Source organism: Pogona vitticeps, chromosome 2 (assembly GCF_051106095.1).
Source record: "Pogona vitticeps strain Pit_001003342236 chromosome 2, PviZW2.1, whole genome shotgun sequence".
Taxonomy (NCBI): domain Eukaryota; kingdom Metazoa; phylum Chordata; class Lepidosauria; order Squamata; family Agamidae; genus Pogona; species Pogona vitticeps.
In genome coordinates this window covers 32,434,171-32,462,043 of record NC_135784.1, presented here as the reverse complement: position 1 = coordinate 32,462,043, position 27,873 = coordinate 32,434,171, and the positions used below count along the sequence as shown (strand labels likewise).

General features: G+C 44.0%; 1 protein-coding gene across 3 annotated transcripts; it reads left to right on the top strand.

Moving 5' to 3' along the window:
- The first annotated feature begins 1,125 nt into the window (after positions 1-1,125).
- Positions 1,126-26,799, top strand: LOC110088036 (uncharacterized). Of its 3 annotated transcripts, none has more exons than XM_078388748.1 (3): positions 1,126-2,433; positions 13,711-13,839; positions 22,545-26,799. In XM_078388748.1, exons 2-3 carry the CDS (start codon positions 13,752-13,754, stop codon positions 24,023-24,025), a joined length of 1,569 nt encoding a protein of 522 aa, XP_078244874.1. In that variant the 5' UTR covers positions 1,126-2,433; positions 13,711-13,751; the 3' UTR covers positions 24,026-26,799. The 3 variants fall into 3 exon arrangements, with proteins under 3 accessions (XP_078244874.1, XP_078244875.1, XP_020665740.3); XM_078388749.1 differs by having other exon boundaries at positions 1,126-2,437; XM_020810081.3 differs by lacking the exons at positions 1,126-2,433; positions 13,711-13,839 and adding an exon at positions 13,863-17,854.
- Positions 26,800-27,873: the final 1,074 nt, after the last annotated feature.

Sequence of the window (27,873 nt, the reverse complement as noted above, 5' to 3'; positions counted from 1 at the left end):
ATGACAAATCCATTCAATCCCCACTTCCAGGATGGAGAGTTCTGGAGAAGTTTAAAAACTGCATAATTTGCAAATGTACAGTTGATCGTGAACACCTGTAGATTTTATATTTTGTTTAAAATCCAGGATCATTGGTTCTGTACTTAGACAGAGGTACATTGTGTAATATGGTGTCTGAAGATGAGACTGTATCCATGAAAACTTCCACTGAAATATAGGTTTTCAAGGTGCTACATTTTAAAAAGTTTTATTGGACATTACTTAAGAGTTGGAGGTTAATTTTAGACAATGCAATGAATAAAGAGAAGCCCAATGAGATAGTGATACTTTAGATGTATAGAATATATTTTAAAAGAAAATGTCAACTCCCAAGTCATGGGCCAGAGTAAAGTGGGAGAGATTGGGCACTGGAAAGTGCAAGGCATAATCAAGGTCATAGCTAGGATGGGGCAACTGGGGTCTTGCCCGAGGGCACCAAATATTTCCTGGCACTGAAAGCTACTGGAGAGTACAAAAAAATAGCAGTACCTTCCAGCCACTGTCTTTTTGTTATTGTTGAAAGCATAACCCTTCCCTTTCTTTTGAGGAGATGTAACATTCTCCTCCTCCCTTCTCATGGATGTCTGTCTCACACTCCTGCTTTAGGGCAAGGGTGGTGGTGCTATTTGCCCTAGATGCCAAAATGAGCATAACGGTGAGTGAAAAGGCCGAACCAGTTATTTACTGAGATTCTATAGGTGAATCTATGGCACACGTGTCACAGCTGGCATGCAGAGCCCTCTGTGGGCACGCGAGCCATAAGTTGCCATAAAGAAATACCCATCCTCTGATCCTGGATTTTGGCACTCCCCTCTGCTGATGCAGTGGTCCAGCAGAGGGGTGCAATAGTGGCTATTACTGGTCTAGCCCAATGGGGGAATTGGAGGACCGGTAAGTATTTCTCTGTTAATACCACTCATAGGGGGAAAAATACAAGCATTTAACCCTTGCAGTGCAGGGGCAGTTGTTTTTTATAAACTAAAACCTCAGTATTCAGGTTTTAATTTATAATTACAGTGTTGGCACTTTGAAATAAATAAGTTGGTTTTGTGTTGCAGTTTGGGCGCTCAGGCTCAAAAACACCTCTCTTTTCTAGCATATCAGGCAAAATCCAAAGAAACAAAACAAGATAAAACAAACAAAAGACAAAAACGTGTGACACCTTTATTATATTTTAATGTGAGATTTGGTGGACAGGTCCACTTTGTCAGATGGCTGAGAATATTTCTGACATCCTATCCCTCTCTTCAATGCCTTTGTTAGGCATTTTCCGAAGCACAAGGAAATCGCAGTTGAGCCAGTTTCTGGAATATCTCAAAAGAGCTGGAATTTCTATCGAAAAGAGTTTTCTCGTGGAAATGATGCGAAGCCACTTTGAAACTCTTACTTTATTTGAGACGCTGAAACTTTAAAAAGGAAGTAATTCTTAAAAAGTGACAAATCAGCTCAAGACACTCAGGTCAACATAACACAAAAAATATATCTTGCACTCTGGCAGCCATTGATGATAATTAAATCCTCTGCGAGCTAACAAAAATTTAATGCCACTCGCTAGGCACGTTGGACACCTTACTACTCCCTATACCACCCCATGGCTGGTGTGCAATGTGTTCCAGCAAAAATAGTGCGCATCTTTATTAAATTCGGTGCATCCTGCTAGTTTGACACATCACCTGGCAGCCGTTGATGCTGATGATCTATCCTGCTAGTTTGGTACACAGCCTGTGTAGATTCAATAAGATTTTGAATTCAAATAATGTATGATTCCTTTCCTTTAAAATCAAGAGGGTAATGTTGGCGTATATAAATTTTTTTTTTGGGGGGGGTAAAAGGTAAAAAAGTTCCCTGACCCCTGAGATGGATGGATGGATGGATGGATGGATGGATGGATGGATGGATGGATGGATGGATGGATGGATGGATAGATAGATAGATAGATAGATAGATAGATAGATAGATAGATAGATAGATAGATAGATAGATAGATAGATAGATAGATAGATAGATAGATAGATAGAGAAAGGTATGATCGTGAGAAGAAGGCGACTCTGATATTTTCCGTGTCGGCATGACCCTAAAGATGCACTCAAAAGGGTCTCTCAAGCCGGGCCGTGCCCAGCAGAGGGCTCCTCTTCCTGGAGCGGGGAAGGGAAAAAGGTCTTCCTTCCCTTCTCTCTCTTTCTCGGCCGGCGCTCAGCCCGACGGAGGGAGAGGCGGAGTTTCCCGAGTCAGCCGCCGTGGGTTGCATATCCGGATTAATCGGCAGTGGCTGCCGCTGATCCCCGCAAAGGGAGGGGAGACATCGAGAGACAGAGAAAAAGAGAGAGAGAGAGAGAGAGGATCCTCCCCCCCCCCCGCTGCCAACTTGCTGGAGCCGCCCCGGGGGGGAAGATTGTAGGTGATCAAAGGCGAATCCGGGGAGCAAAAGGGAGGGGAGGGCGGGATGGGATCCGGGCCTGGAGGGGGTTTTATTTTTTTTTTGGATCAATGGCTTTCGCCCCATTTCCTCTTTTCCATAATTCCCTTCTCCGACAACCTCACCCCCCCACCTCTCCTGCGATCACGTTTCTTTTCTTTCCCTGGTGGATGGTTGTGAGGGGGAAAATGGTTGGGCTCCTGGAAATCCATCCGGTGCCCTGAAGGCATCTCAGTGTGAAATCTTGGAAGTGGGTGGGAAGACGATTCTTTCTCTCCTGCCCCCCCTCCCTCCGGCTTTTGGGTTGTTATTTATTTATTTATTTATTTGTGCTTCGAAGTGGATGGGATGGGAACAAGGGCGAGAGTAGGGGGGGTGGGGGCGAAATGGGCCGTCAGGGAGGGGAGGTCGTTGAGAAGGGGGACTTTCGTGAGGGGGGGGGAAGAAAGCCAGTAACTCAATCGGATCGTTCGCTCGTGCAGCCCTCCCCCCCCCGGGATTTCAAAAAAAAAAAAATCCCTCTTTATAAGGTTCGTTAGGCTTGGATGTTCAGGCCTTGTTTGATCTGCCTCTTTCCGGTTGGTGGTTTACTCAGCCGATGGGAGCAAAATTTGATAAAGAATGACTGGAAGAGATAATCTTTCCTCAACACTCCTGCTCCTGAATCCACATGATGGTTTAGTAGTCCTTGATTGGGGATTGCTTAATGGGGGAAGAAGGAACCAGCCTTAGCCAGCTTCTTGTGGATGCATCCAAGTCAATAACATTGGCACACATTATCTTATCTTCCTTGCTGTTTTTTTTCATCTTACTACTTCCAGGAAATACAAATTTTTCCCCCTAACTTCCTGTCTTAAAAATATCTCCGAGGGAGCTTAGCGTATCAATAAAGTGCTCTGTAATACCACAAATTTGTACAGTGACACGAGTATGCAGCACCCACACTTTTAATGTCTTAGATAATTAAAGTACAGTATGTGCAAACGAAGCCTGTTCTGCACCTTCCACTAAAAAGTGAACATAAGAGATCAGCCAAGGTATGTGTGATGTGTGGATGCTCAAATGAAAAATGATAGTTCAGATACAGTCTTTAAAAAAAAGATGAAATAGGTGTTGCTGGACTACTGCAACCATGCACACACTTATCAGGAAATAAGTGTCATGTGCAGAGATGAAGATATTCATATTCCTAGATGGATATGAACATCTCGATCTCTAGTCATGTGCTTCTGAGTAGTTGTCCATCGGGTAGCATTGTTTGGTTTGGAAAAGCAGAGATGATCCCAGTACTGGACTGTTTTATATGTATTACAGTTTACTTAATAGATGCCTTTAGCTGTCTGTCAAGACCATGGTTTTGACAGGCGGCTAAATGATCAGGAGAATTCAGTACAAATGTATTCTAAAAGCTCCTTAAACTCACAGAGTTACAAGTTTAGAATGAGCTGGTGGATTTCAGTGGCAAATTGCCAACCATTTCATTATTCCCATGTGGTACCTATGCTAATATGTTGTATCAAAACCAACAAAGAGTCTTGTGGTACTGATTGTGGTAAAACATTTACAGATTAGAGTTTAATTTATTTGATAATGTTTCTGACTGAGTGTCATGTTACACGGAAAACATAGCCAGCAGTGAATCCGTTATTGAAGATGATGGCAGTAAAAGTAGTGCATGCACAATTCTTTGTGATTTCTAGTTGATTAGGTTTTTACAGTATAGAATCAAGATAAACAGTTTTGAACAATCTCTCATGGTTGCTAAAAAATATCTTGAGCTGGTCTGAGAAAAGGGAGGAAATTTAAAGACGGCAGAAGGTGGGTACACGAGAGAGGGCCTTCTCTGTTGCTGCTCCCAGACTTTGGAACTCCCTCCCACAGGAGGCTAAGCAGGCCCCATCTTCCACAAGAAGGCCAGGACCTTCCTCTTTAGGTAAGCTTTCCCTCAGTGGCTGCCTGCCTGCGTGGAGTTTTTAAAGAGAGAAAGGCAGGGTAAAAATATTTGGAAGAAAGAAAGATATATACATTTGAAAGTCTTCAGTATGAGCTGCAAATATATGAGGTGGGCTTCCTCCCTTTTGTTGTTTTCTTTAACAGTAAACACCCTTTATCCTGTGCCATGGACCATGCTGAAGTCTTGGAAAGAAGTGCTTTAATCTGGGTAGTTGTAATAATGACAGCTATGGGAGCATGGTGTGTGCTCCATGCCTGGTGACTGGTAGCTGCTTGTGTAACAGATCGCCAAGCCAAATAAGTCCAGCTACTCTGCAAATAAACATGCACTGAAAACAGCTGGGTTGGGCAATCCCTGAGGGGAGACATGTTTTGACTCTCCAACTGCTTTGTGTCCCCCCTCCCCAAATTTTTAACCTTTGGATGGAAGGTTGGACGTTTCTGCACTGCTCTTGTCAGCTGGACCACAAGCCTTAATGGCTTGAGCCCTCTGACAGTTGGAGTCCAAAAAAGTAACTTTTCTAAGTTGTGCATTGGATGGAAGTGATCCTTGTGTAAGTGGTTGATTTTGTACATCCAGTAAAGTGTGATATTTGCTATTTTCAAAATGTGTTCTCCACCCTTCTTCCAAGGAGCTGAGAGGGGTGCCTCTTTTGTAATCTCTTTTGCTCTGTTCCCAAACCAACCCTGTGAGTTGCTGAGGCCAAGACCGCTTTCTCAGTGTGTTGGCTACATGTTTTGAATGAATGCTCTCATCAGCCTCAGACAGCATGCTTAGTCATGATGGGAATTATAGCGTGAAAGAGGGATGGCAGTTCGTGGCCCTCGGCCTCATTGCATAAGCCTTCTGTAAGCAATCAGTTCAGACTTCTGGATTAGTGATGTGTTCCTCTTATGGCTAAAGAGAAAGGGAAAAAAGGGAGGTGGAAGAAGGGGTGACACACCCACTTTTGTCTGTGGCTTTGTCCACTGGGGGATAAAGGACATGCTGGAAATGAAGCAGGGAGTGCAAGAAAATTAAGCCCTTAATGGAAGGGCTATTTATCATGATGAATTTCACTGTCTTGGCTTAAATCTAGGTACTAATCCTAACTCCCCTTCACGGATTGCTGCCTTGTCGTGGCGAAGGGGCTTGAGTAATTCAGAGAAGCTATGGTCTATGCTATGCAGGGATAGCCAAGACAGATCATAGTGGAGAGTTTTGACTAAACTCAATTTACCTGGAGCTGGAACTGGCAAGCCGCTCCAGTATCTTTGCCAAGAAAGCCCCTTGACCAGGAACAAAAGGCTAAAAGATATGATGCTGGAAGATGAGCCCCTCAGGTTGGAAGGTATCCAACTTGCTACTGAGAAAGAGCAGAGGACAAATACAAGTAGCTCCAGAGCTAATGAAGTGGTTGGGCCAAAGCTGAAAGGATGCTCAGCTGCGGATGCACCTAGAAGTGAAAGGAATGTCCGATGCTGCAAAGAAAAATACTGCATAGGAACCTGGAATGTAAGATCTATGAACCTTGGGAAGCTGGAGGTGGTCAAACAGGAGATGGCAAGAATAAACATTGACGTCCTGGGTGACATTGAACTAAAATGGACAGCAATTGGCAAATTCAATTCAGATGACTATCAAATCTACTATTGTGGGCAAGAATCCCATAGAAGAAACTGAGTAGCCCTCATAGTCAACAAAAAAGTGTGAAAAGCTGTACTGGGATACAATCTCAAAAATGATAGTATGATTTCAATACGAATCCAAGGCACACCTTTCAACATTACAGTAATCCGAGTTTGTGCACCAACCACTGATGCAGAAGAGGCTGAAATTGACCAATTCTGTGAAGATTTACAACACCTTCTAGAACTGACACCAAAGAAAGATGTTCTTCTCCTTACATGCGACTGGAATGCTAAAGTAGGGAGTCAAGAGATAAAAGGAACAACAGGGAAGTTTGGCCTTGGAGTTCAAACCTAAGTAGGGCAAAGGCTAATAGAGTTTTGTCAAGAGAACAAGCTGGTCATTACAAACACTCTTTTCCAACAACACAAGAGGCGATTCTACACATGGATATCACCAGACGGGCAATACCGAAATCAGATTGATTATATTCTCTGCTGCCAAAGATGGAGAAACTCTATACAGTCAGCAAAAACAAGACCTGGAGTTGATTGTGGCTCTGCTGATCATCAGCTTCTTATAGCAAAATTCAAGAAAGTAGGAAAAAATCACTGGGTTATCCTTTATGAATACACAGTGGAAATGAAGAACAGATTTAAGGAACTAGATGTGGTGGACAGAGTGCCTGCAGAGCTATGGATGGAGGCTCGTAATATTGTACAGGAGGCAGCAACAAAAACCATCCCAAAGAAAAGGAAATGCAAGAAAACAAAGTGCCTGTCCAATGAGGCGTTAGAAATAGCAGAGAGGAGAAGGGAAACAAAATGCAAGGGAGATAGGGAAAGCTACAGAAAATTGAATGCAGACTTTCAAAGAATAGCAAGGAGAGACAAGAGAGCCTTCTTAAATGAACAATGCAAAGAAATAGAGGAAAATAATAGAAAGGGAAAAACCAGAGATCTGTTCAAGAAAATTGGAGATATGAAAGGAACCTTTTGTGCAAAGATGGACATGATAAAAGACAAAAATGGTAGGGACCTAACAGAAGCAGAAGACATCAAGAAGGGGTGGCAAGAATATACAGAGGAATTATATCAGAAATATCTGGATGTCCCGTACAACCCAGATAGTGTGGTTGCTGACCTTGAGTCAGACATCCTGGAGAGAATTAAAGAACCTCTTAATGAGGGTGAAAGAGAGCGCCAAAAAATGGTCTGAAGCTCAACATCAAAAAAACTAAGATCATGGCCACTGGTCCCATCACCTGCAAATAGAAGGGGAAGATATGGAGACAGTGACAGATTTTACTTTCTTGGGCTCCATGATCACTGCAGATGGTGACAGCAGCCACGAAATTAAAACACTCCTGCTTCTTGGGAGGAAAGTGATGACAAACCTAAACAGCACCTTCAAAAGCAGAGACATCAGCTAGCCGAGAAAGCTCCACATAGTCAAAGCTATGGTTTTTCCAGTAGTGATGTATGGAAGTGAGAGCTGGACCATAAAGAAGGCTGACCACTGAAAAATTGATGCTTTTGAATTGTGGTGCTGGAGGAGACTCTTGAGAGTCCCTTGGACTGCAAGGGGAACAAACCCATCCATTTTGAAGGAAATCAAGTCTGAGTGCTCACTAGAAGGACCCGTCCTGAAGCTGAGGCTCCAATACTTTGGCCATCTCATGAGAAGAGAAGACTCCCTGGAAAAGACCCTGATGTTGGGAAAGTGTGAAGGCAAGAGGAGAAGGGGGCGACAGAGGACGAGATGTTTGGACAGTGTCACCAAAGCTACCAACATAAATCTGACCCAACTCTGGAAGGCAGTGGAAGACAGGAGGGCCTGGCATGCTCTGGTCCATGGGGTCACGAAGAGTCGGACACAACTTGACGACTAAACTACAACTAATGCTAACTGGATTAGACCTGCTGAGTCAACAAGTATGTAATTTCCATTGATTCAGTAGGTCTACCCTAATTTAGATTATAAACTGGTTTCATAGCCTTGTTTATCGATTTAGCTGGTTTGTAGTGGAATCTATTTTCCATTTCTTGTTTTTCATTTGGCTTTTATGGTCTTTCTAACTGCCCTCAGTACTCAATTGTAGTGGGAAAAGACAGGTAGAAATATACTATAAAATATTTGGCCCACCCTGTAAAATTTCCGGAGGGCCTGGCTTGTGAAAGGCTGGGATATGTGAATGAGTGTATGGATTTCACAGTAATCTTTGTGGTGCATGAGGGATACCAACCCAACACTCTCCAGGCCATTTTTCTTATTGTGCACATTACATGGCAGTGGATCTTGAGTGGCTGAGGGTCTGGCTTCTTACAGAGGATTCAGTGCAGAGCTTGGGTATAGGAGATTTGGAGCCCAGCTCACTCATTGCTCAAGCTTGCCCAAGCCCCAATATGTATCTGATGACAGCTTTACTAGATACATAAGGTAATTTACAAAATGAGTCGCAAAACCAAACTTTGTGTGTGTGTGTATGTGTGCCTGTGTGTATATGTAAAAAAATTGGAAATCACGTTATGTATCTAATAAAGCTGTCATCAGATACATATTGGCGCTTGGACAAGCCTGAGCAATCTCTGTGTGTATATGTATATATATATAAAAGAAAGAGAGACAGTGAAGCTTTTGGGTGGGAAGAGAAGAGAAAGTGCATAAGTTGCATGGGCCTTGGTTACTACTTTGATGCATTGGGCAAATTAAACAGAAAAAAAGAGAGAAAATGGCAAAATATTGTGGCAGTGGAAAGACTAATACTGTAGATTTATTTTAGAGCAAGTTTTGAGGGTCAAAATCTACTTCTTCAGACACCGGATATGCAAATACTATGTCCATTATGTTTATGTATATCCCCATGCTTGTAGGAGTTATGACCAAGTGAATATACAAACAATGTCCTACCACCATGGGGATATATGTAGATACAGAGGTAGTAGTTGCACACCTTGTGTCTGAAGAAGTAGATTTTTATCCATGAAAGATCATGTGGAAATAAATCTGTTAGTCTTTCAACTGCCGCAGTATTTTGCCTTTCTCCCCTCTTTTTTTTTCCTTCTTCAGTTTTGCCAACCTGCTGAGACAGGCTAACATGACTACTTCTTTGGAGTTAGCATAGCTGTCCTGAGGGCCCCAGTGAGCCATGGACAGAAGTTTTTTATTTTATTTTATTTTTAGTGTTGAATATTCTTCCTTTCTCCCAATGCAGGGCCCAAGGTGGCTCAGAACATGAATGAAGATGAAGATCATTTGAAAGAAAAAAATCTTTATGACTTGCGTTACATGTGTGAATTGGGAAGCTAAATAAAGCTGGAACTGAAATGTTTGTTTTATTTGTTAAAAAATAGCTGTAGAAAGCATTAGTAGCAGTTTTAGGGAGATGTAAAATTGAAAGAGCCTGCCACCCAGCCTGTCAGGAAGAGCTCTAGCAGCCCATGGGTTCGAGAAAAACACCGAGGATTTTTCCTGATCTTGCTTTCCTCCTCCTTTCCCCTGCAGCCATAATCCCAAGGCTCTCATGTTGGGAAAGAAGGCATGGCTATTGAATTAGTAAGAGCAATCAGTGGCCATAGTGTAAACACCCTTACACTGCTGTGAAGCCTGCTCTGTATTCAGCCTGGCCACCATGGAAACCAGGAACAGTCCAGTCGACTGACGTATGCAAGGAGCTGGTGCTTCATGAGCACTTCAGCAAGGAGCTTTGACACTACTGTGTTTCCCCCCTAGTACAGTAATAGAAATGTGTAAGTAGCTTATGTAAGTCCGTATTTGATTGTGTTGATCTGGATAGCGTAGTAAGCATGGGCATTTCCATTCCCTCCCACAATTTCCAAATCTGTGTAGTGTTCTAGTATTTGAGTCTTTAAAATGCATGCACTTGGGTGCGCTTGTGTAGGCACAGATCCTGGTCAGCATAAGGGTCATATAGGAAAAAAATCCAATTACTAAAGAGTACATATAGTATTCTATACTAAATGGTGCAGTAGCTCAGATGTACTCTTAACCCATCCAGGGTTTCCTAGATATACAGCATCCGGAAGAAAAAACGCTTGTGACATTTTGCTCTTGGAATGAGTGAAATGCCATCAGATGAAGGGGCTGATAAACCACTTCTGAATATTCTGTACCTAGAAAACTTTAAGGGACGTGGTGGCACTGCGGGCTAAACTGCAGAAGCCTTTGTGTGCTGCAGGGTCAGAAGACCAGCAGTCGTAAGATCGAATCCACACGACGGAGTGAGCTCCCGTCACTTTGTCCCAGCTCCTCGCCAACCTAGCAGTTCGAAAGCATGTAAATGCGAGTAGATAAATAGGGACCAACTCGATGGGAAGGTAAACAGCGTTCCGAATCTAAGTCACGCTGGCCACGTGACAATGGAAACTGTCTTCGGACAAACGCTGGCTCTACGGCTTGGAAACGGGGATGAGCACCGCCCCCTAGAGTCGGACACGACTGACTAAAATGTCAAGGGGAACCTTTACCTTTACCTTTAGAAAACCTTGGAAGAGGTGCTGGTAAGAACCAACTTCTCAGTATGTAATCATTACTTACTCACTCAGTGTATCATGCGGAAATGTTTATGTGGATTCATTTCTATATATAGAAAACACTCTTAGGAAACATAGAAGAGTGTGCCATATTGAGGAAGATCCTTGTCCATTTTAGCCCAAAATTGTCATCTCTTGAGTGGCGGTTGCTCTCCAGGGCGTTGGATTCTTTCCTAATCCCACTTGACAATCTTTTATCTTGCTTGGTGGTCTCCCGTGCAAGTCTCCCATGACCGACCCTGCTTAGCTTCCAAAAATGAGGTCTCATTCTTTAGTCTTCGATACATCCATTTTCTTTTATGATAAAACAAGGACATTTGTACATATGCATAGTGGCTGAACTCCTGTTGCTTTGCCTAATGTCACAACTAGAATCAGTAGAACGTAGGGAGAACTTGGCTCACCACATCCCTTCTGATGCAGTGGGGTACTCTGCTTGAGACTTACAAGGCTAAGCAACAGGATTTCGAATAGTGTCTGCCTGCTTCTGAGTAAACGTGCAATGACTGCTTAATGAAGCTTCTGAATATGCCAATACAACGACAATACAATACAATGACTGATACAAAAGAACGAGCCGGTGAAATTTGAAAGATTTGTTTCAGGATTAGCTTTTGTGAATAGCTATCCACTTTTCAGAAGTATGGAGTATAATATTGGCATCTCCCTGCAACCATTTAAAGAAATACAGTAGGTTGTAATCCTTGAAAGCTTGTGTTGAGATACGTTTGTTGTTCATGTGGTGCCTGTAAGACTTTGTTTTGAGTTACACTGGAACGAATGATCACAGCTCCCCCTTTGAACGTGTTGTAATTCAGTTACAAATGATGAATTAATAATGTTGTATAATTTATAAAGTAAATATGACAAGTGTTACATGTATTACAGTTTTCCTACAAACTTCTGCTGTTTTATTGGGTTAGGGTAATCCGAAATGGGGTTAGGAAGGAATCCTTTCCAACACCCTAGAAAAGAACCACCATTCAAGAAATGACAGTATTGGCCTAAAAGGACAAGGATCTAACCCAACATAGCAGAGTCTCCTATCTTTCCTCCACTAAGTATTTTGGGGAATTTCTTTTTGTTCTTTGCAGTTTATTAAGAAAAGAAAATGGTGTCCATGTTAGGTTTCTGTAACTTGCTATGGCTAATTGTGGCTGACAAGTTACTGGGGTGCATCTTGGTCATTGGCCAGATTGCATAACCAAGATGCACCCCATCAATTAGCTACTGCACGTTAACATGGATCTTACATGAATACCAATAAAATTCTGGCCATTATGTTGCATTTAGAAATGGTTAGATGGTTTTATAAGTTCTGGATTCCAGGCTTCATGATCTGGGTGTGTTGGAGTCTATGTGTGCCAAATCACAGCTGCCGGGGCAATACCTGTTTTGTGTAGGCCAGTCAGAACACACAATATTATGTAGTATGCTGTGCCATTACTTATGGCTAGCTGGATTACACAAAGGAGGAACAGCTGGAAATATATTTAAACATGCCTGCGGAGCTTGCAAAACTATACAAAATGCGTTGGAGTAGGCCTTTAATCACGTTCTTCACTGGTGTATCATTCCATTGTTCTGTAGCAATTTTCTGATACAATCAGATAAGAGAGGCAACCTGTTCATAGTTTAAAGACGTGCCCAAATTTAATTACATGCCATTAGAACAAATTAGATGTGTTAAATTGCTTCATGAGAAGTAGGCCACCAGCTTATCTTGGTAGAGAATTTGTGTTGCTGTGTAGTAGGATAGCTTTCCGGACAGGAAGGTACTGTATGTAGTTTTGCTTAATCTGAAGAGCTACATCAGATGTTACCCTCCTATTCTGAAATGTAGTTCTTGCCACAAGGGGTTTGAAATTACATTACATTTGTCTTTACCCGATGAAATGGTGCCAGGAAGCCTCAGGCTAACCTAAAGAGCTCTCCAGTCTGTCTTCTTTCTTTCTCTTCCGCACTGTAAAGCAGGCTTTGAGAGTCAGTGTGATGCAACAGATAAAGAGTGTTGGAATAGGACTCTGGAGAACTGGGTTCAAATCCCTGCTCGGCCATAGAAGCTCACTGGGAGGGTAGTAATGGTAAAATTACTCTTTATATGTCTCATGTATATCTTGAAAACACTACTAGGGCTTATTTATTTATTTATTTAATTTATATGCCGCCCACACTACCCAAAGGTCTCTGGGTGGCTTACAACATTTAACAACATTTAAGATACAGTACAATTTGGAACAATTAAAGTACAATTAAAACATATATAAAAATTGCCGTCAGACCCACAGCTAATATTATTTCAATTACAGTGGACCCTTGACTTACAGACGGCTTGACTTACAGACTTTTTGAGTTACAGACTTCTCTGGCCGCAAAATTTAAGTTTGACTTGCAGCCTGAGAATTGACTTACAGACCAGAAAAAAACCAAAATGGAACAAAAACGGCCTGTTACGGGATTAATCGGTTTTCAATGCACTGTAGGTCAATGGAGACTTGACCAACAGACTTTTTGACTTGAGAACCGCCTTCCAATACGGATTAAGTTCTCAAGTCAAGACCCCACTGTAAAAGCTTTCTGGAACAGGAAGGTTTTGACCTGGCGCCGAAATGTGATCAGTGTCGGCGCCAGACGAATCTCAGTCGGGAGGGCATTCCATAGTTGCTGTATATTAGATTATTTTTCTCCCTCCAGACTCTTTAGGGGCCACCCAAGCAATGCCCCAAAATACACATGTGCGTAACTGAATAGCTTCATGGGAAGTGGTGAGAAGTCTACTTCCAGTTTTGAAACATTTGTATTTCAGGATGTTAAAGGTTTTGAAGTTCTCCACTCTCCAGCTTCTCCTGGAGCTTCTGGTTGCTGCAGGTCATTTCTTTTCCTTTCCTTTCCTTTTCCTTTTATTTTTTCTCTCCTTTTTTGCTGGAACAGATACCCAGTGTGGTGTATTGGATCGAGTGATGGACTAGCACTTTGGGGACCAGGGTTCAAATCCCCGCTCAGCCATGGAAATTCACTGGGGGAGTGGAACTGGTAAAACCACTCCTTAAATATCTCACCAATCTGCATACACAAACCTACCCGTCACCAAGGAAGAGATCCGATACTGAATGGGTTTAATTTGTTCTTCTTGTTGGTAGGTATTTGTGGCCTTCTGAGAAGATAATATCTTTTTCCTGCCATGGAGCCTTGGGTGTATCTGGACCCACGCCAGAGGGCCCTGTATCGAGATGTCATGCAGGAGAGCTACGAGACATTGATGTCTCTTGGTAAGGATCGGTTTCTCCTTTCTTTTTGCTTTTGTACTGGTTTTCAATATCCTTATCCTTTGTTACTTCATCGCTCCTGGTCCTAGCTGGTAATAATAAACTTAATAAAAAAATGGGTAAAGCTGATCTCTTCTTCCGGCACAATCACTTCCCTGCCATCAGCAGTTATAACTGGTAGCATATTCAGCAAAATAGCCAGGGCTTTCCCTAGCTTTTGCATTCGTCTGAGTTTAATGAGAATCTCTCAGGGAAGATACTTGGAGAGTCTCTTTGCTGGTTCTTTCTTTCTTATGTCGGAACAAAGTGAGCATCGCTGTGGTGCAGTGTGGTTGGGGGCAACGTGTAGCCTTCCAGACTTTCTCGGACTGCAACTCCTGTTAGCACTTGTCCATGGTGAAGGATGATGGCAGTTGTATTCTGGAGCATCCAGAGAGCCCTAGGTCGCCCACTTCTTTGTCTGGAGCACTGGATTGGGGAGATCCTGGCTCAGAGCTTCCATAAAGGATCTTGGGGCGATGCTGAGCTACTCCCTTGCCTTATTAGCTGAACCCGCACACTAAGGGAAGTCTTGAATATGAAAGCGGTGGGTCAAAGACTTTGGCCTTTATTAGCTGTCTTAATAGCAGATGAGGGGAGGGACAGGAGGAAAATATCCTAAATAAATTAGCAATTACACCTCTCTACCCCCCCCCCTCCGGTTCTCTTTTACATATCCAGTGATTTCAAGCTGGTCCTTGTTTTACTTGATGCACATTCCAGGGAACAGGCTGCAACCCAGGCAACTCGGAAACCTGTTGAGCAGGCCCCATAAATGTGCCTTTCCTCTGCACAATGACATTTGTGTACTTTGAGCCAGGGTGCTCTGATTGACCTGTTTCGAGGCGTTCTGTCTTTTCTTCCTTTTGGTTTATGGGGAATTTTGGAAACCCTGCTCTGTCCAGAGTGCTTCACTCCTGACAGTCCAGATGTTCCAGGCCTTTGTCCCTCTGCGCCTCGGAATGGCTTAGGAGTCAGCAATCCTTTTGAGCCGCAGGGATTCAGCAAGGCTGGCCTTGGAGAACTTCATTCAATATTTAGTTGCCTCCTTTCGACAGCTAAAATACTATGCTACATAGGGACCGCTCTTATTGGGATGTGGCCTTAGAGATAAACAGACCCTACTCATCGCTCAAAAGGGCAAGCACACGTTTGTATGTCAGATCTTCTCCTCAAACCCGAGGGTTTGGATGCACCCTTTATCTGTGGTGTAACATTCGGGGTGATCTGCAGCAGAGAGCCCCTGTGTAGCCTTGTAGAATCTATTTGAAACAAGAGGGCAGGGGGTGCTTTATATCTCCAGTGATAAAGAGGAGAGAGCCAGCATGGTGCAAGGGATAAGAGTGTGTTGGCTAGGATTCAGGAGACCTGGGTTCAAATGCCTACTGGGCCATGGAAACTGACTGGCAGGGGTGGCCAGGATAAACCACTCCTTCAACATCGCACAGACCTCAATTTAGGCTTGCTGTATTTAGGAGGTGACATGGAGGCACAAAACAACAGCACAAGAGGGGCTTTGCTAAAAACCCATGTGGGTGAAGAGATCCAAAATGGTGTGTACCCTTCGGATATCCTCCAACTCTGCGTTTTTTGGAGTGTTTGTATATGCTTTTGTATGTCTGCGCCTACTGGAGTGGGTAACAGGAAGGCACTGCAGATGCTATGCCTGACTCTTTTTTCTACCCACCCATCTGCAATTTTGGGGACCATGGCCACTTCCAGTTCTGACAAAAAAGGCTTTTGAGTCTCCAGAAAGTTGAGGTGGAGAATAGCATAAAAACAGAGAATCATGCCCCAGTGGAGGTTGAGGGGCATAATTCTTTTTCTGAGGCTGATTGTTTTCTGGCAGTGGGACATCTCAAGGTTACAGAGTTCCCATTCCTGACATATTTGTGCTCTGTTTGTTACTGAATGCTATCCTGCCCCCCCCCCTCTTCAGGACTGGGAGAAAAGTGTGGGGCAAATATTGTTGAAGCCTTCATTGTTCTAAAGGTGCACTGTTTGGGTATGGATGATCTGTTACTAGTATTTCTTGAGTCTTTGCTGCCAGTTCTCAGCCTTGCCCAGTTCCTTTCAGTTGCTGATCCTCAATCACAAAAGTAAATAAAGGGTTGAAAGGTGTCCTTCCCAGAACCTGTACTTAGGTGATGTTAGTATTCATCTCTTGATCTGGCTTGTGGCTGTGCTAGAGCATCATGTTTCGTTTGCCTACATTGGTTTGACACGTGAGAATCACAAAGATGGAGTTGAATTCCTGTGCCTTTAACCTTGTAGCTTGTAAATGTGAATGGATAATTGTTTTTAAAATTAAATGCTGCCAAATAAATGTATTGGAAGCTCCTTGGAATACTTGTATCACCTGGTTTTTCAAGAAACTTTGCAACCTAGACATAATTTGCACATTTTAAAATCTTGCTTTAGACTACAGCTTGTAGACCCTGCCCGGGGTCGCCATGTCCCTGCTGGCTGGGGCATGTATTTTTTTTTGAAAAAAGTAGCCTTTTAAAACCTTGTTTCAGATTCTTCCCAGACATAAAACAAGGGGCAAAACTTCTCTCTCCAATGTGCTTCCTCCATCCTGTTGGGAGTACCAGCATTAAAAAAACAACAACTCCAAGTTGTTAAAACAATATGAAACCAAACAAGGATAGTAGAACTCAAAAGAATAGCAAGTGATACAGCCATTATTAAAACAATGCTGTAGAATCACTGCCTAAAAGAGATTGGAATTCAGAAGCCTTTAGGGCTTATTTAAAACTGGAAAATAGGAGGGGTGTGTGGGGGGGCAATAAATAGATAATCTTTGGCCTGTCTCTTTGGCACACACTTCTTATAGGCTTGTGAGGATAAAAATGGGGAAGAAAGGAATGTATTCAGCCTTGACCTCCAGGGGGGATAAGCAGCAGAAAACAGATAAACTAGTTTTTTTTTTCTTTCAGTTCTTTTAAATAAAAGTTTCTGCCACAATTTATTCGGTTGATAGATGTGAATTTTAATTATACATTTCATACTGTACCTCAGGAATGGGAATTAAGACACTTTGTAATAGATTATGGATTCTAATATGAAGGTTGCAAAAAAACCTAGTATAAACTTTCTATAATCTTGTGCCTACGTTTAGGGATTAATTTTTTTTTAAAGGACCCCCATCTCACTAAAAACCATTGCAATGAAATGTAAACCCAATTTATCTTGAAAAAGTTTCCCATTTTGTTCCATAAGGGACATTTAAAAAAAAAAAAAACACCTTTTCATTCAGTTCACATGCACAAAGACATACCTGCTCCCCTTCTTTAAAAGGGGGTGGCTTTTAAAGAAGGAGGCTTTTTGGCCAGCCCCTGGGCCAGCACACCTGGAGCCAATGAGTCTAGAAATGCCCACACCTGTGGCATGAAATAAGCTCCTTATTTAACTTTACTAGCAGCCTCATCACTTAATAATCCATCTAGCTTTTTTATTTCATGGTCAGAATTGGGGTCCTCTGATGCTTTTGAAATTTTCAAGAACTCCACACTTTTTTTTTCTTCCTCAGGAGAATTAAATTCCCTCAGAACTCCTTGAAACAGAACTTTGAGGATTATTTTCCTTTCTGGAGAACTTTGTGGAGGGCGGGGAAAGGGAGAGGCAGCCTCCTTGCTCATGTTTGAACCTTCCCGCACCTCAAGAGAGCTGTGCAGGAAAAATTCACCTAGAGGGGTGTTTTTGTCCTTTATTTCTTTATCTTCCCCCCTTTCTTCCAAGCAGATTGCCTTGGAAGCGTATGGAAAAAGTGGGGGGGAGTTCTAGTGCCCGGAGGGAGGTTTGTTCAAAGCCCCGCCCACCGGGCAAGTGGCCATTTCCAGTCAATAAATGGCCCTCCTTCCCCCCTTTTCCGCTCTCTGTTGGAGGAAGAGGTGGCCTCGATCTGCTACTCTTTGGATGGAGGGACAGAGAAGAGCAAAGACTGAATCCTTTTTTTTCAGGCTTCCTGTCCCCTCTGGTTTGTAATATTTATTAAGAAAAAAGTGGAAGGAGGAGACTGTAGGGTGTGTGTGCCTGTATAGGTATAGACAGGTAACTTTTGCAAGATGTATTTGGAGAAATGGTTCTTGGTTTTTGTCTGGTTCCCACGTCCTATATCTTTTCTCTCTTAAGAGCTTAGGAAGGTTGCTTTTTTGGACTACACCACCTAGAATTCCCAAGCTGTGGGTTCTGGGAGTTGTTGTCCAAAAAGATAAGCTTTTAGAGTTGAGATGTCTGCTGGGGTAGCCTAGACAAAAACTGTATACTGTACCTGTATATGTATATGCTTTGCATATTTGAAATCTCTGTCCTTCATTGCTTTTTATTTCCTCCCTGGCCCTTCTTCTCTATTCTTCCTCCCCCTGGTTGTTCCTGCAGCTCCTATGATCAGTAGGGTTCCCTTAGTGGTGTCTCCCAGCCTGTGGAACTCTTTCCCAAGGGAATTTGGGGTTGCCACTTTTGTGTGTGTCCTTTCATGGCAGGTCAAGACATTGTGATTCTCTCAGGCTTTAGTAATTGATTTGTTACCGAGGAAAGGTGTGCTTTCCCTCCCTGAATGGGTGTTGCATAATTTTATTTTATTTAATTTTTTAAAAATTGATACGTTTCGACTTGTATTATTTAAAATTTGTTCTTGCGTTATATTAGCACAGCATATTACAGTTTTAATATCTGAGCTTGTTTTGTGCTTCAGTAGTATTTTTCATTCAGTTTTACAGTGGGCTGTCAGGATCCCTTTTTGGGGGGGGGAGAAAAACAAATACAAAGCTGATATAAAGAAATAAATTGGTGATGTACGAAAGTTTAATAACTACGGTAGATAGATTATGGAAAGAATAGATAAATAGATTCTGCTGCCTTTAGGACTCTAATCTTAAAAACTTAACTGGAGTAGAAAAAAGGGCAGGTCTCTTTTCCCCATCCTTTTTATTTTATTTTATTTCTTTCTTTTTTCTTTTTTCTTTTTTTGATGACTTACTTGCTTTAATTTTCCATGAGATAGCTGTGTTAGTTTGTTTCAGCAGCTGTAACAAAAAAAGTTGTGTAGATCCTGAAAGACTAATTTCAGTGTAGACTTTTGTGGGGTACATTCACTAACTTGGACACTCTGGCAATAATAATTAGGTCACAGGTTTATATATATCCACCAAGCAGGGTGGATTTGAATATACTGTAAGTTCAAGTCACTATTTAAATTTTAAAAATGCAGTTCTAATGATTTGAATTTTAAAAATTGATTTTATTTAAATCGTGATTTAAATTGAGATTTATATATATATATAGTTTTTATCTACCCTGACCCCAAGTGAAAAGGGCAAAATATGGCAATAGTTACATTGGCAAGGGAGGTTTAGAATGACTGTGGTCCAGGTAATGTACTAATCACCCTGCCATCCTTTTATCAAAAAAACAAGTGGTTGCGCTGAGGTGGAACTGTAAAGAAAATAACCTTGTTAACTATAGTTGAATCAGAGACGGTGAATAATTCTGGAGTATTGTGCTTATAATAAAATATTTCATTCTTCTTTTAATCCTTTGATGTGGATTTAGACTGGAATTGGTGAATACATCCCAGTCCAGTGGTCTCTCTTTTGATACTTCCTTTGTAATTCCTTTTCTCCACAGTACTTGCTTTGAGATCGGTAGTACTGTAGCCCTAGGAGGCTGAAGTGGTCTGAAACTGATTTTTGTCTGTTATTATTGGTGATGACAGGTTTGTGTAATTGTTCTCTTGCTTAGTGACTGTCCCATTTGCCTTGGGTAGAAGACAAAGGGCTGGCAAAAGATGGCATAGATCCCATTAGCAGAATGAACAAGCAAACTAGCCCCTGATGGGCCATCTAGTTTTGTTGCAGGTTCTTGTTTCTGTCTCAGGCTGAAATCCTGTTGCTTAGTGTAGTCCTGTTGAATCAGTGCGATTTATGGAGAAGTTGTCTCCAAATTCCCTAATGATCCAACAGACCTATTCTGTTACAAATGATCACACTCAGCAGAATTTCATCTTCTGTGCCTGTTAAATACCACCTGTAATATGTCAGTAGTTGCTCAAGATTGGGTAGCTGCTTGTAACCAAAGACAGGCTGGTCACCTAAAGCCTAGGAGAGGGAATCGTTATTGCCCAGAATGTGGAAATATTGCCCACTGATGATATATTTGAATGTTCTCAGTTGAGAGATGTAGTGACTACTAGTGGTGTTCTGTGATTTTTCCTTTTGAGGGTCTCCCTCTCTTGGAGATGGTAGTTTTTAGCTGCCCGTCTTATTGTGTCAGTTTGTTTTTTCATTTCATGGAGTGGATATTGTGGTGTAAGAAATGCCTGCTATAAATCCATGAGTTTTGAGTTTCTGCCTTGTGGATCTGAGCCCATGCAGTTGTGTTGAGGGCTTGCCTGTAGACTGTGGATTTTTTACATTGGTTCTTAATGGAAACAGGAGGTATGTAAGTGTGCGTAGCAATTAGTGAGTTTCCTGTGTAATAAGAGTGTGTATATGTCTGTGGTCTAGCTGCTCAGAAGGTGTCCAGAAAGTGTGCCTGTTGTGTAGATAGGTCTCTAGGCTCAGGTTAATGGTTGAGTGAAAGTTACTAAAATCCTTGTGGAATTTTTCAAATGATTCCTGTCCATTCCTGTCCATGTGATGAAGATGTCATTAGTATATCTTAGGCAGTGGAGAGGTTTTTAGTGTGCAGGAGCTAAGCATGTTTTGTTCCAAGTCAGTTATGAACACCTTTGCATGCAGTGGCATTGTATGTGCCCATAGCCATACTGTTCATCTGCACATACATGCTTTTGTCAAAGGAGAAGTTCTTATACTTACATACAAAGTCAGGACTTTAATGGCCTCATTCAGAAAGATGTTCTTGATGGCTCGTAGTCTATTCTTCCATGAGATGTTAGTGTAAAACCAGTGGTTCTCAAACTTGGGTCCCCACATCTTCTTGGACTTGCTAATCCCAGAAATCCTTCCCAGCACATCAAGTGGTGAAAGCTCCAAGAATATCTGGGGATCCCAGAACCATTGCTGGAAAAGCACATTGACAACCACAGGAATGAGGGTAGTGTCATCTGGGAGATTGTGAATGAACTACAGTGGTTCGTAACCTTGGGTCCCCAGATGTTCTTGGACTACAACTCCCAGAAATCCTGACCAGCACAGCTCGTGGTGAAGGCTTCTGGGAGTTTTAGTCCAAGAACGTCTGGGGACCCAAGGTTGGGAACGACTGCCTTAGGAAGTCAGTTCTGCACAAACAGAATTAATGGATGCAAATCGTAACAAGAGAAATAGCACACAAGAACCAGTTGCAGGTATTTGCGGTACAGATCCCATAGTAACTGTTGTGGAGAAAACGGATTCCGTAAGAGGATTTGAAAGAGAAACAGCTTCAGCGGGCCCGATTAACAGATTCCAGTGTAAATTAAAAAAGGGTGGCGTAAGAGTCAAGGAAAACTTAGCATACTGTATGTATTAATTTTCTCAATATTTTTGACATAGCTGTGCCTGAGTGGTTTTTGACAAGAATCCACCTCAGTACAGCCGTATGGTTGCAAATGACAGGATGTCTTCTGAGTGATCAGTAGTTGGAATGGGTCATTACAGTCTCATTGTTATTCTAAAAGCCTGTCCTGTAATTGTCACCATCTTTTTGAGGTGGCACAGTGGCTAAACTGTAGCGCTGACTCTGCTCATGAGGTGAGTTCATTCCCAGGCTCAGGCTTGAGGCTGACTCACCTTCCATCCTTCTGAGTTCGAAAAACTGAGTACCCATCTTGTTGTGGGGAGGGCAGGGGGATGTGTAGCCTGCACAATTAAATTGTAAACCACCTGGAGAGTGCTTTACCATTACTAACAATTACTATTGTTGCTTTTTATTTTATTTTGTTGTTGTTGTTTTTTATTGTTAGCTGCCCAGAGTAGACTTTGTTCTAGATGGGCAGGTATAAATTTAATAAATAAATAAATAAATAAAGCAAGTAAGCAAGCACTACGGGGTGGTGCGAAAGCAAAACACTTTGGTTTTTGCTTTTCCCCATCTCAACCTGTGGTCTGACTCTCATATTCTGTGTATCTGAAGCAATGGATGCCCACAACGTGAACCCACAAGGTTTCACATTGGACTAAATCCATTTGTTTTTAAGGTACAACTAGTGTCTTATTTTTATTTTTGCTATATATTCTTTAAGTATATACTGCATAAGGATCATTGTGTGGCCTTGGGAAGTTGCATGGTCTCAGAGCACCACCAGAAGGAGAGACTGGTAAACTTCTTCAGAATAATTCATACCTAGAAAAGCCTGGGAAGGTTGCCATAAGTCAAATACAGCTTCATGGCACACAACTGCTGTTTTGTTTATTAAAAGGCTGAGTGAGATGGAGCACCTGGTAGCAGAACCAGGATCTGAGAATCTTGAGTATTTGCTGTTCTGCTGTACAATGGGAGAGGGGCCAACAAGTCAGAATCAACTTGATGGCATATGTGTTATTATTATTTTTAAAATAACAAACCTTTTTACAGAAAAGTTAGTACAATGAGATTATGCAATTTTTTTTTAATGCCAACTTCTAGTGCAGACGGAGAAAGTTCAGGCGTTTAAGATTAAAACACATTAAGCTTAAAAGGCCATTAAAATTAAATCATCTTGATAAGTGAGTTGTATATGTGTGTTTCAGCTGCTGATAAATTGCTGAACAGCAATAACAACGAGGAGGAGGAAGACGATGACGATGAAGAGGAGGAAGATGAAGGCCCCGAGGAACTGCGGCCAGGCACATCTCAAAGCATCCCCAGGCGGATGAAACCTGTGCCACGTCGAGTGGCTCCCAAGCCACCGGAAATAGTCCCCGTGGTAAAGAAGGACAAAGCCACCCAGCGTGGCCACGCCCTGAAGAAAAGCCTGGAGAGCCGTTGCTCCGATTGCACCAAGATCCTCCACACGGCCGGACGGGGCCGCCAGCGGAGCGAGGCCAACGCTGCCCGGGAAAAGCCCTTCCAGTGCACGGATTGCGGCAAGTGTTTCATTTGGAGCTCCCACCTGGAGCGCCACCGCCGGATGCACACGGGAGAGAAGCCCTTCAAATGCCTGAACTGCGGGGAGGCCTACAGCCAGAATTTCCACCTCCTGCAGCACCGCTGCTCCCAGCTGATCGAGAAGCCTTTCAAATGCCCCGAGTGCGGGAAGCGCTTTGCCCAGAGCTCCGCCCTAGAGAACCACCAGAAGGGCCACACGGCCATCAAGCGCCACAAGTGCGACGACTGTGGGAAGTGCTTCATCTGGGCCTCCCACCTGGAGAGGCACCGGCGGGTCCACACCGGAGAGAGGCCTTTCAAGTGCCCCGAGTGCGGCGAGACGTACAGCCAGAGCGCCCACCTGGCCAAGCACCGGCGCAACCACATGGGGGAGCGGCCGTACAACTGCCCCGCCTGCTGGAGAAGCTTTGCCCAGATCTCGGAACTGGAGGAACACAAGAAGACCCACTTGGGCTGCGAGGATTGCGGGAAGGTCTTCCGGAGCCGGCAGACCCTGATGCGCCACCAGCGGGGCCACCGCCGCGAGCGCACCCACCTCTGCGAGGAGTGTGGGAAAGGGTTCGTCTGGGCCTCCCACCTGGAGCGCCACCGCCGGGTCCACACAGGGGAACGCCCCTTCCCTTGCCCCATCTGTGGGGAGAAATTCGCCCAGAAGGTCCACCTCCTGCAGCATAACAAGACCCACTTACACTCGAGGCCCTACAAGTGCGCGGACTGCGACAAGCACTTCGGGGACAGTTCGGCCTTCCTGGCCCACCAGCGCGGCCACGCCATGGAGAAGAACCACAAGTGCCAGTATTGCGGGAAATGCTTTGCCTGGAGCTCCCACCTGGAGCGGCACCTGAGGATCCACACGGGAGAGAAGCCCTACAAATGCCCCGATTGCCCCGAGCACTTTAGCCAGACCTCCCAGCTCTTCAAGCACCAGCGCAGCCACCTGGGCAAGCGGCCCTACAAGTGCAGCGAGTGCGGCCGCAGCTTTGGCACCACCCTGGAGGTCATCATCCACCAGCGCACCCACTTTGGGACAAAGCCCTACCGTTGCTCCCACTGTGGGAAGGGGTTCACTCGGCGGGCCAACCTACTGAAGCATCAAAGGAGCCATGTGAAGGAGACCCTATAAAGAGCCGTGGGGCTGCACCCCAAAAGAGAGGGGGCAAGGGAACGTTGTCCTTTATTAAAACCATCGAGAACCCCACACGAGAGAGAAAGCCCTTCTGTTACGACCTGATTATGGGGGGGGCGAATTCTTCCCCCCCATGCTTAACCTGCTTTTGCGACAGCACCCGATTATCTGCACATGGCTGAAGAATATTGGTAAAAGGCAAACGAAACAACGCACAGTACAAATGGGGAGCTCATAGAAAATGCCTTGATGAAGAAGTGTTGCTGACACCCCCCTTTTTTTCCAAGGATGGACTGATCACGGTTAAAATGTTACAACTGCATCCTTTGAGAATAGATCCTGATTTAGAAATCCATACAGATGTCTTAATTCACATTTGTTTGACACTGTGTAGATAAAATATATGCCCCAATCTTTGGGAAAGAAAGCTTTACTGACCATTCCTCTCTCTATGACCCATCAGAAATTTTGCTCGGGGCCGACTAGCCCCTGTCTCCCTCCTGTTGCCCAACTCCCCCTTATCATTTTGAACTCTGGATAACAAAAGCTTTAACAAATGCCGAGGACTGACCTCCGTACCTTAAATGCCTGATGGGATGGACTAAGACTTTATGAAATACTAGAGAATCCACTTGCGGTGGAAAAGGAGACATTCATAAGCCCCTTGAACGTGGAGGGAAAGCTTTATTGACTTACACAATTCAAAGAATTTAACTATAGGTGGCCCCATGAATAATAGGAGCTCTGTCTGATTAGCCAGTGCATTAGTACCTGAATACCCGGAGGCTGTCTTAAGGTCAAACTGCAGCATTAGATGAGATACCCGGTGTGGCTTTGTCACCAATTTCTGCATGGATGGAAAAGACCCAGCTGATTTCTCTTTGTTTCTGGAATCCCAGCTGCTCACTTACTTCTGACCAGGTTGATTTGGGGAGAAGAGGTTCTTTAGTCCCAGAAATTCCTGGAGATCTCGTCACTGTGAACTAGAGAAGCCAAGAGAATAGAGACACTTGAATCCCTCTTTTGAAAACTGGAAGATGATGGGGTGTGTGTGTATGAATAGTGAGCTTAGGAACCACCCTTCAGTTCTGATATCCTTAACTATTGGGAGTTCTTGGTAGTTTGGTCAAAGGCATTAAATAGGTGGGCTGGGGGTGGGTGTAGGTAGAAAAAGCTACCTGTGGTTAGGGAAAGAATTGCAAAAGAGTACAGCATATCGAAGGACAGGAGGGGAAAAGGCTCAAGCTGGATTCAGCTTTGTGACTGGGGAAACCACCTTAACAAATTGATGTATGAGTATTGGGTAGGATTCAGGGTTTGACTTTAGAGGCATGCATTTCTGCACATTGCAGGGAACCGATTCCTGTGTTAGCTGGTGTTTTTCCCTGTCCAATCATCTGAATCACTTTCTAGTTGCCAACACAACCAGGCACCTAAGACTCCCCTTCAGCACACCACACACTATTGTAGCAGGGATGGGGGAAGGTGAGGTAGAGCCACAGACGTCAGCTGAGCATCATCATAGTGGAGCTTTTGCTTGTGTGGAGGGATTAGAGCCCACAGGAGATGGTTTTGACGTGAAGAGAGGCAGGCTGGAAATGTCACAAAAATGGAAGCAAGCATCTGTCCACGGAAAGAAAGGAAACACAGTCCCTTCCGATTTGGATTCAGCCTTCTGGGCTTCACTGCTGGGAGAGAAGATGACTGGAACTGGAAAGGAGCTGAAGGAAGCAGCTGTGCTGGAAATATGGGGAAGCCCCACAGTGGATGTAGAAGGTCTTGGTTGGAAAGTTTGTGGGGGGGGAAGGGAGTTGTTACTACTGATTGAGAAACGGGGCAGTGGAACTCCCCCCTCCCCTGTTTCAGGGAGGGTAACTGATTGGGGAGAGGGGCTGCCAAGATAACCTGCCCCATATTCTGATGGGGCCCTGATTTCTCAAGCGTGTAGGGCTTCAGGAGGGCTAAATGCGAAGCCAGAGCATTGGAAAGCCCTGTGGCTTTGACTACAACTCCCAGAATATCAGAAAATGGACCCGCTGGCATGGAGCTTTTGGGAGTTGTAGTCCAAACCAACACACACACACACCAAGAAAACATTTGCAAGCCAGGGGCAGGATTGCATTTCCTCCCTTCTTCTTGTGGCGGCTGCACCTCCTTCGACTACTGCTCTCCTGCCACCTACCTCAGAAATCCTGTTCGAGGGGATTGACCGATGGAGTGAGCCTGTTCTTCTTGGCTGCCAAGGTCCTTGCAACGGAGATGCCCGTAGAGGGGTGGCAGCCGTTCCTGCTTGGGATATAGGACAGATCTGAAGGACAGGGACGCTGCTGTAAACATGCGACAATGCTGCACACAAGAGGTTAACAACACAGCAAGGTACCCGACTGCTGTGTTGGCGGGAGGTCTAGTTTCCTACTATGCGGCCCTCTTGCTTCTATGACTGTATTCCAACCTCCGCCTCTTCTTACTGCCCTGTGTTTCCCTTCCGCCCTCTCCATGTTGTTCTGTCCCTTCTCCGTCAGAGGTTTATTTACCTAATTGTTTTTACTTTTTTTCCGGGGGGGGGGTATTGTTTGCCACAGTGTGCTACTACTTTATTTTCTCCTTTCCTCCCCCCCCCCTTTTCTCCCCTCTTTATTTTCATCCAAAGCGAGCAAGCATCTTTTCTGTTTAGGGCACTTTCCCCCAAACTGACGTATAGCGGAAAAAAAGTTTCTAAGCTCCGATATCTTTGTTGTTGGTTAGGAGTAATAAAGTAAAAGGAAAATGTAGCTCATATAAGGCTGGTTTATCTGGTGTGTGTTTATGATGCTGCGCCTCTTTGTACTGATCGAGCAGGTTGGGCTGAGCTACTTTCCCCCAATAAACATTTGCCTTGAGCAGGTAAGGCAGGACCTATTACTGTGTGGGAGAGAGATGTAGCTACAGCCTGGCCCTCGGGGTTCCCCAAACTGTTGTGCCTTCTTCCCCACTGGAGTGGGTTTTCCCCCCCAATTTAGTGTGGCAAGGGTTTTAAGGGAAAATGTGCTTTAAAATGGTCTATCTTTTGAACCCCCCCAGTAGGACTCCCAGCATCCGCCATGACTGGTCAGTCAGCCACCCCTGCCATTGTGTGGATTAGCTAAGGAACCAGTTCCTCCTGCGTCTGGGGGATGCTGGGAGTTGTACTCTCTGTCCATGAGTCTGTATAGAAGGTGCCTCCTGAAGGACTGCATCCCCCCCAGGAAGCACTGCTGCAGGAGGGCAGACATGAGAAGAAATGAAGTCAACACCAGAGGTCAATAACCCAAAAGTTCTCGGCAGAAAGCAGCAGGTCTAAATGGGGAACACGGTCACTGTCTGGGGAGGCTGGGCACAACTGCCAGAACCCTGAGTTTTTCAGCCTATGGGGGGGGGGGAGATTCCTCTGCCAGATATCAAATCCCCATTTCTCATTGGGAAATATTCTAAATCTGCAGTCCCTAGTTGGATCTCGTACAGTCAGACTTTGGAATGCAGGGCCCCTCCCAGTTGCTTGCCACGGGCTGGAGGGGAGAGGGGTGGTAATCCAATAATCTTGGCAAGGGGGCACATCATTCCCCACTTGTTTCCCATTCTAGACCTGGATGATCTTCTTGTCCTGAAGGAGAAGCTTGCCATCGGTGAGACAAGATGGCACTCTTGGCCATTTTTCAAACAGGAGTGTGCAGGGAACTGGTTTGTTTGTTTATTTTAGAGCTTTGGGCTTGGATGAGGGAAGGGCCTCAAGAGTAATTTACAACTGGACCTGTGGTGGAGGCCAGGGAATGATGTCAATTGTAGTCCAGTATCTCTAGAGGGCATTTGGTCAGAGAAAGTTATGAATA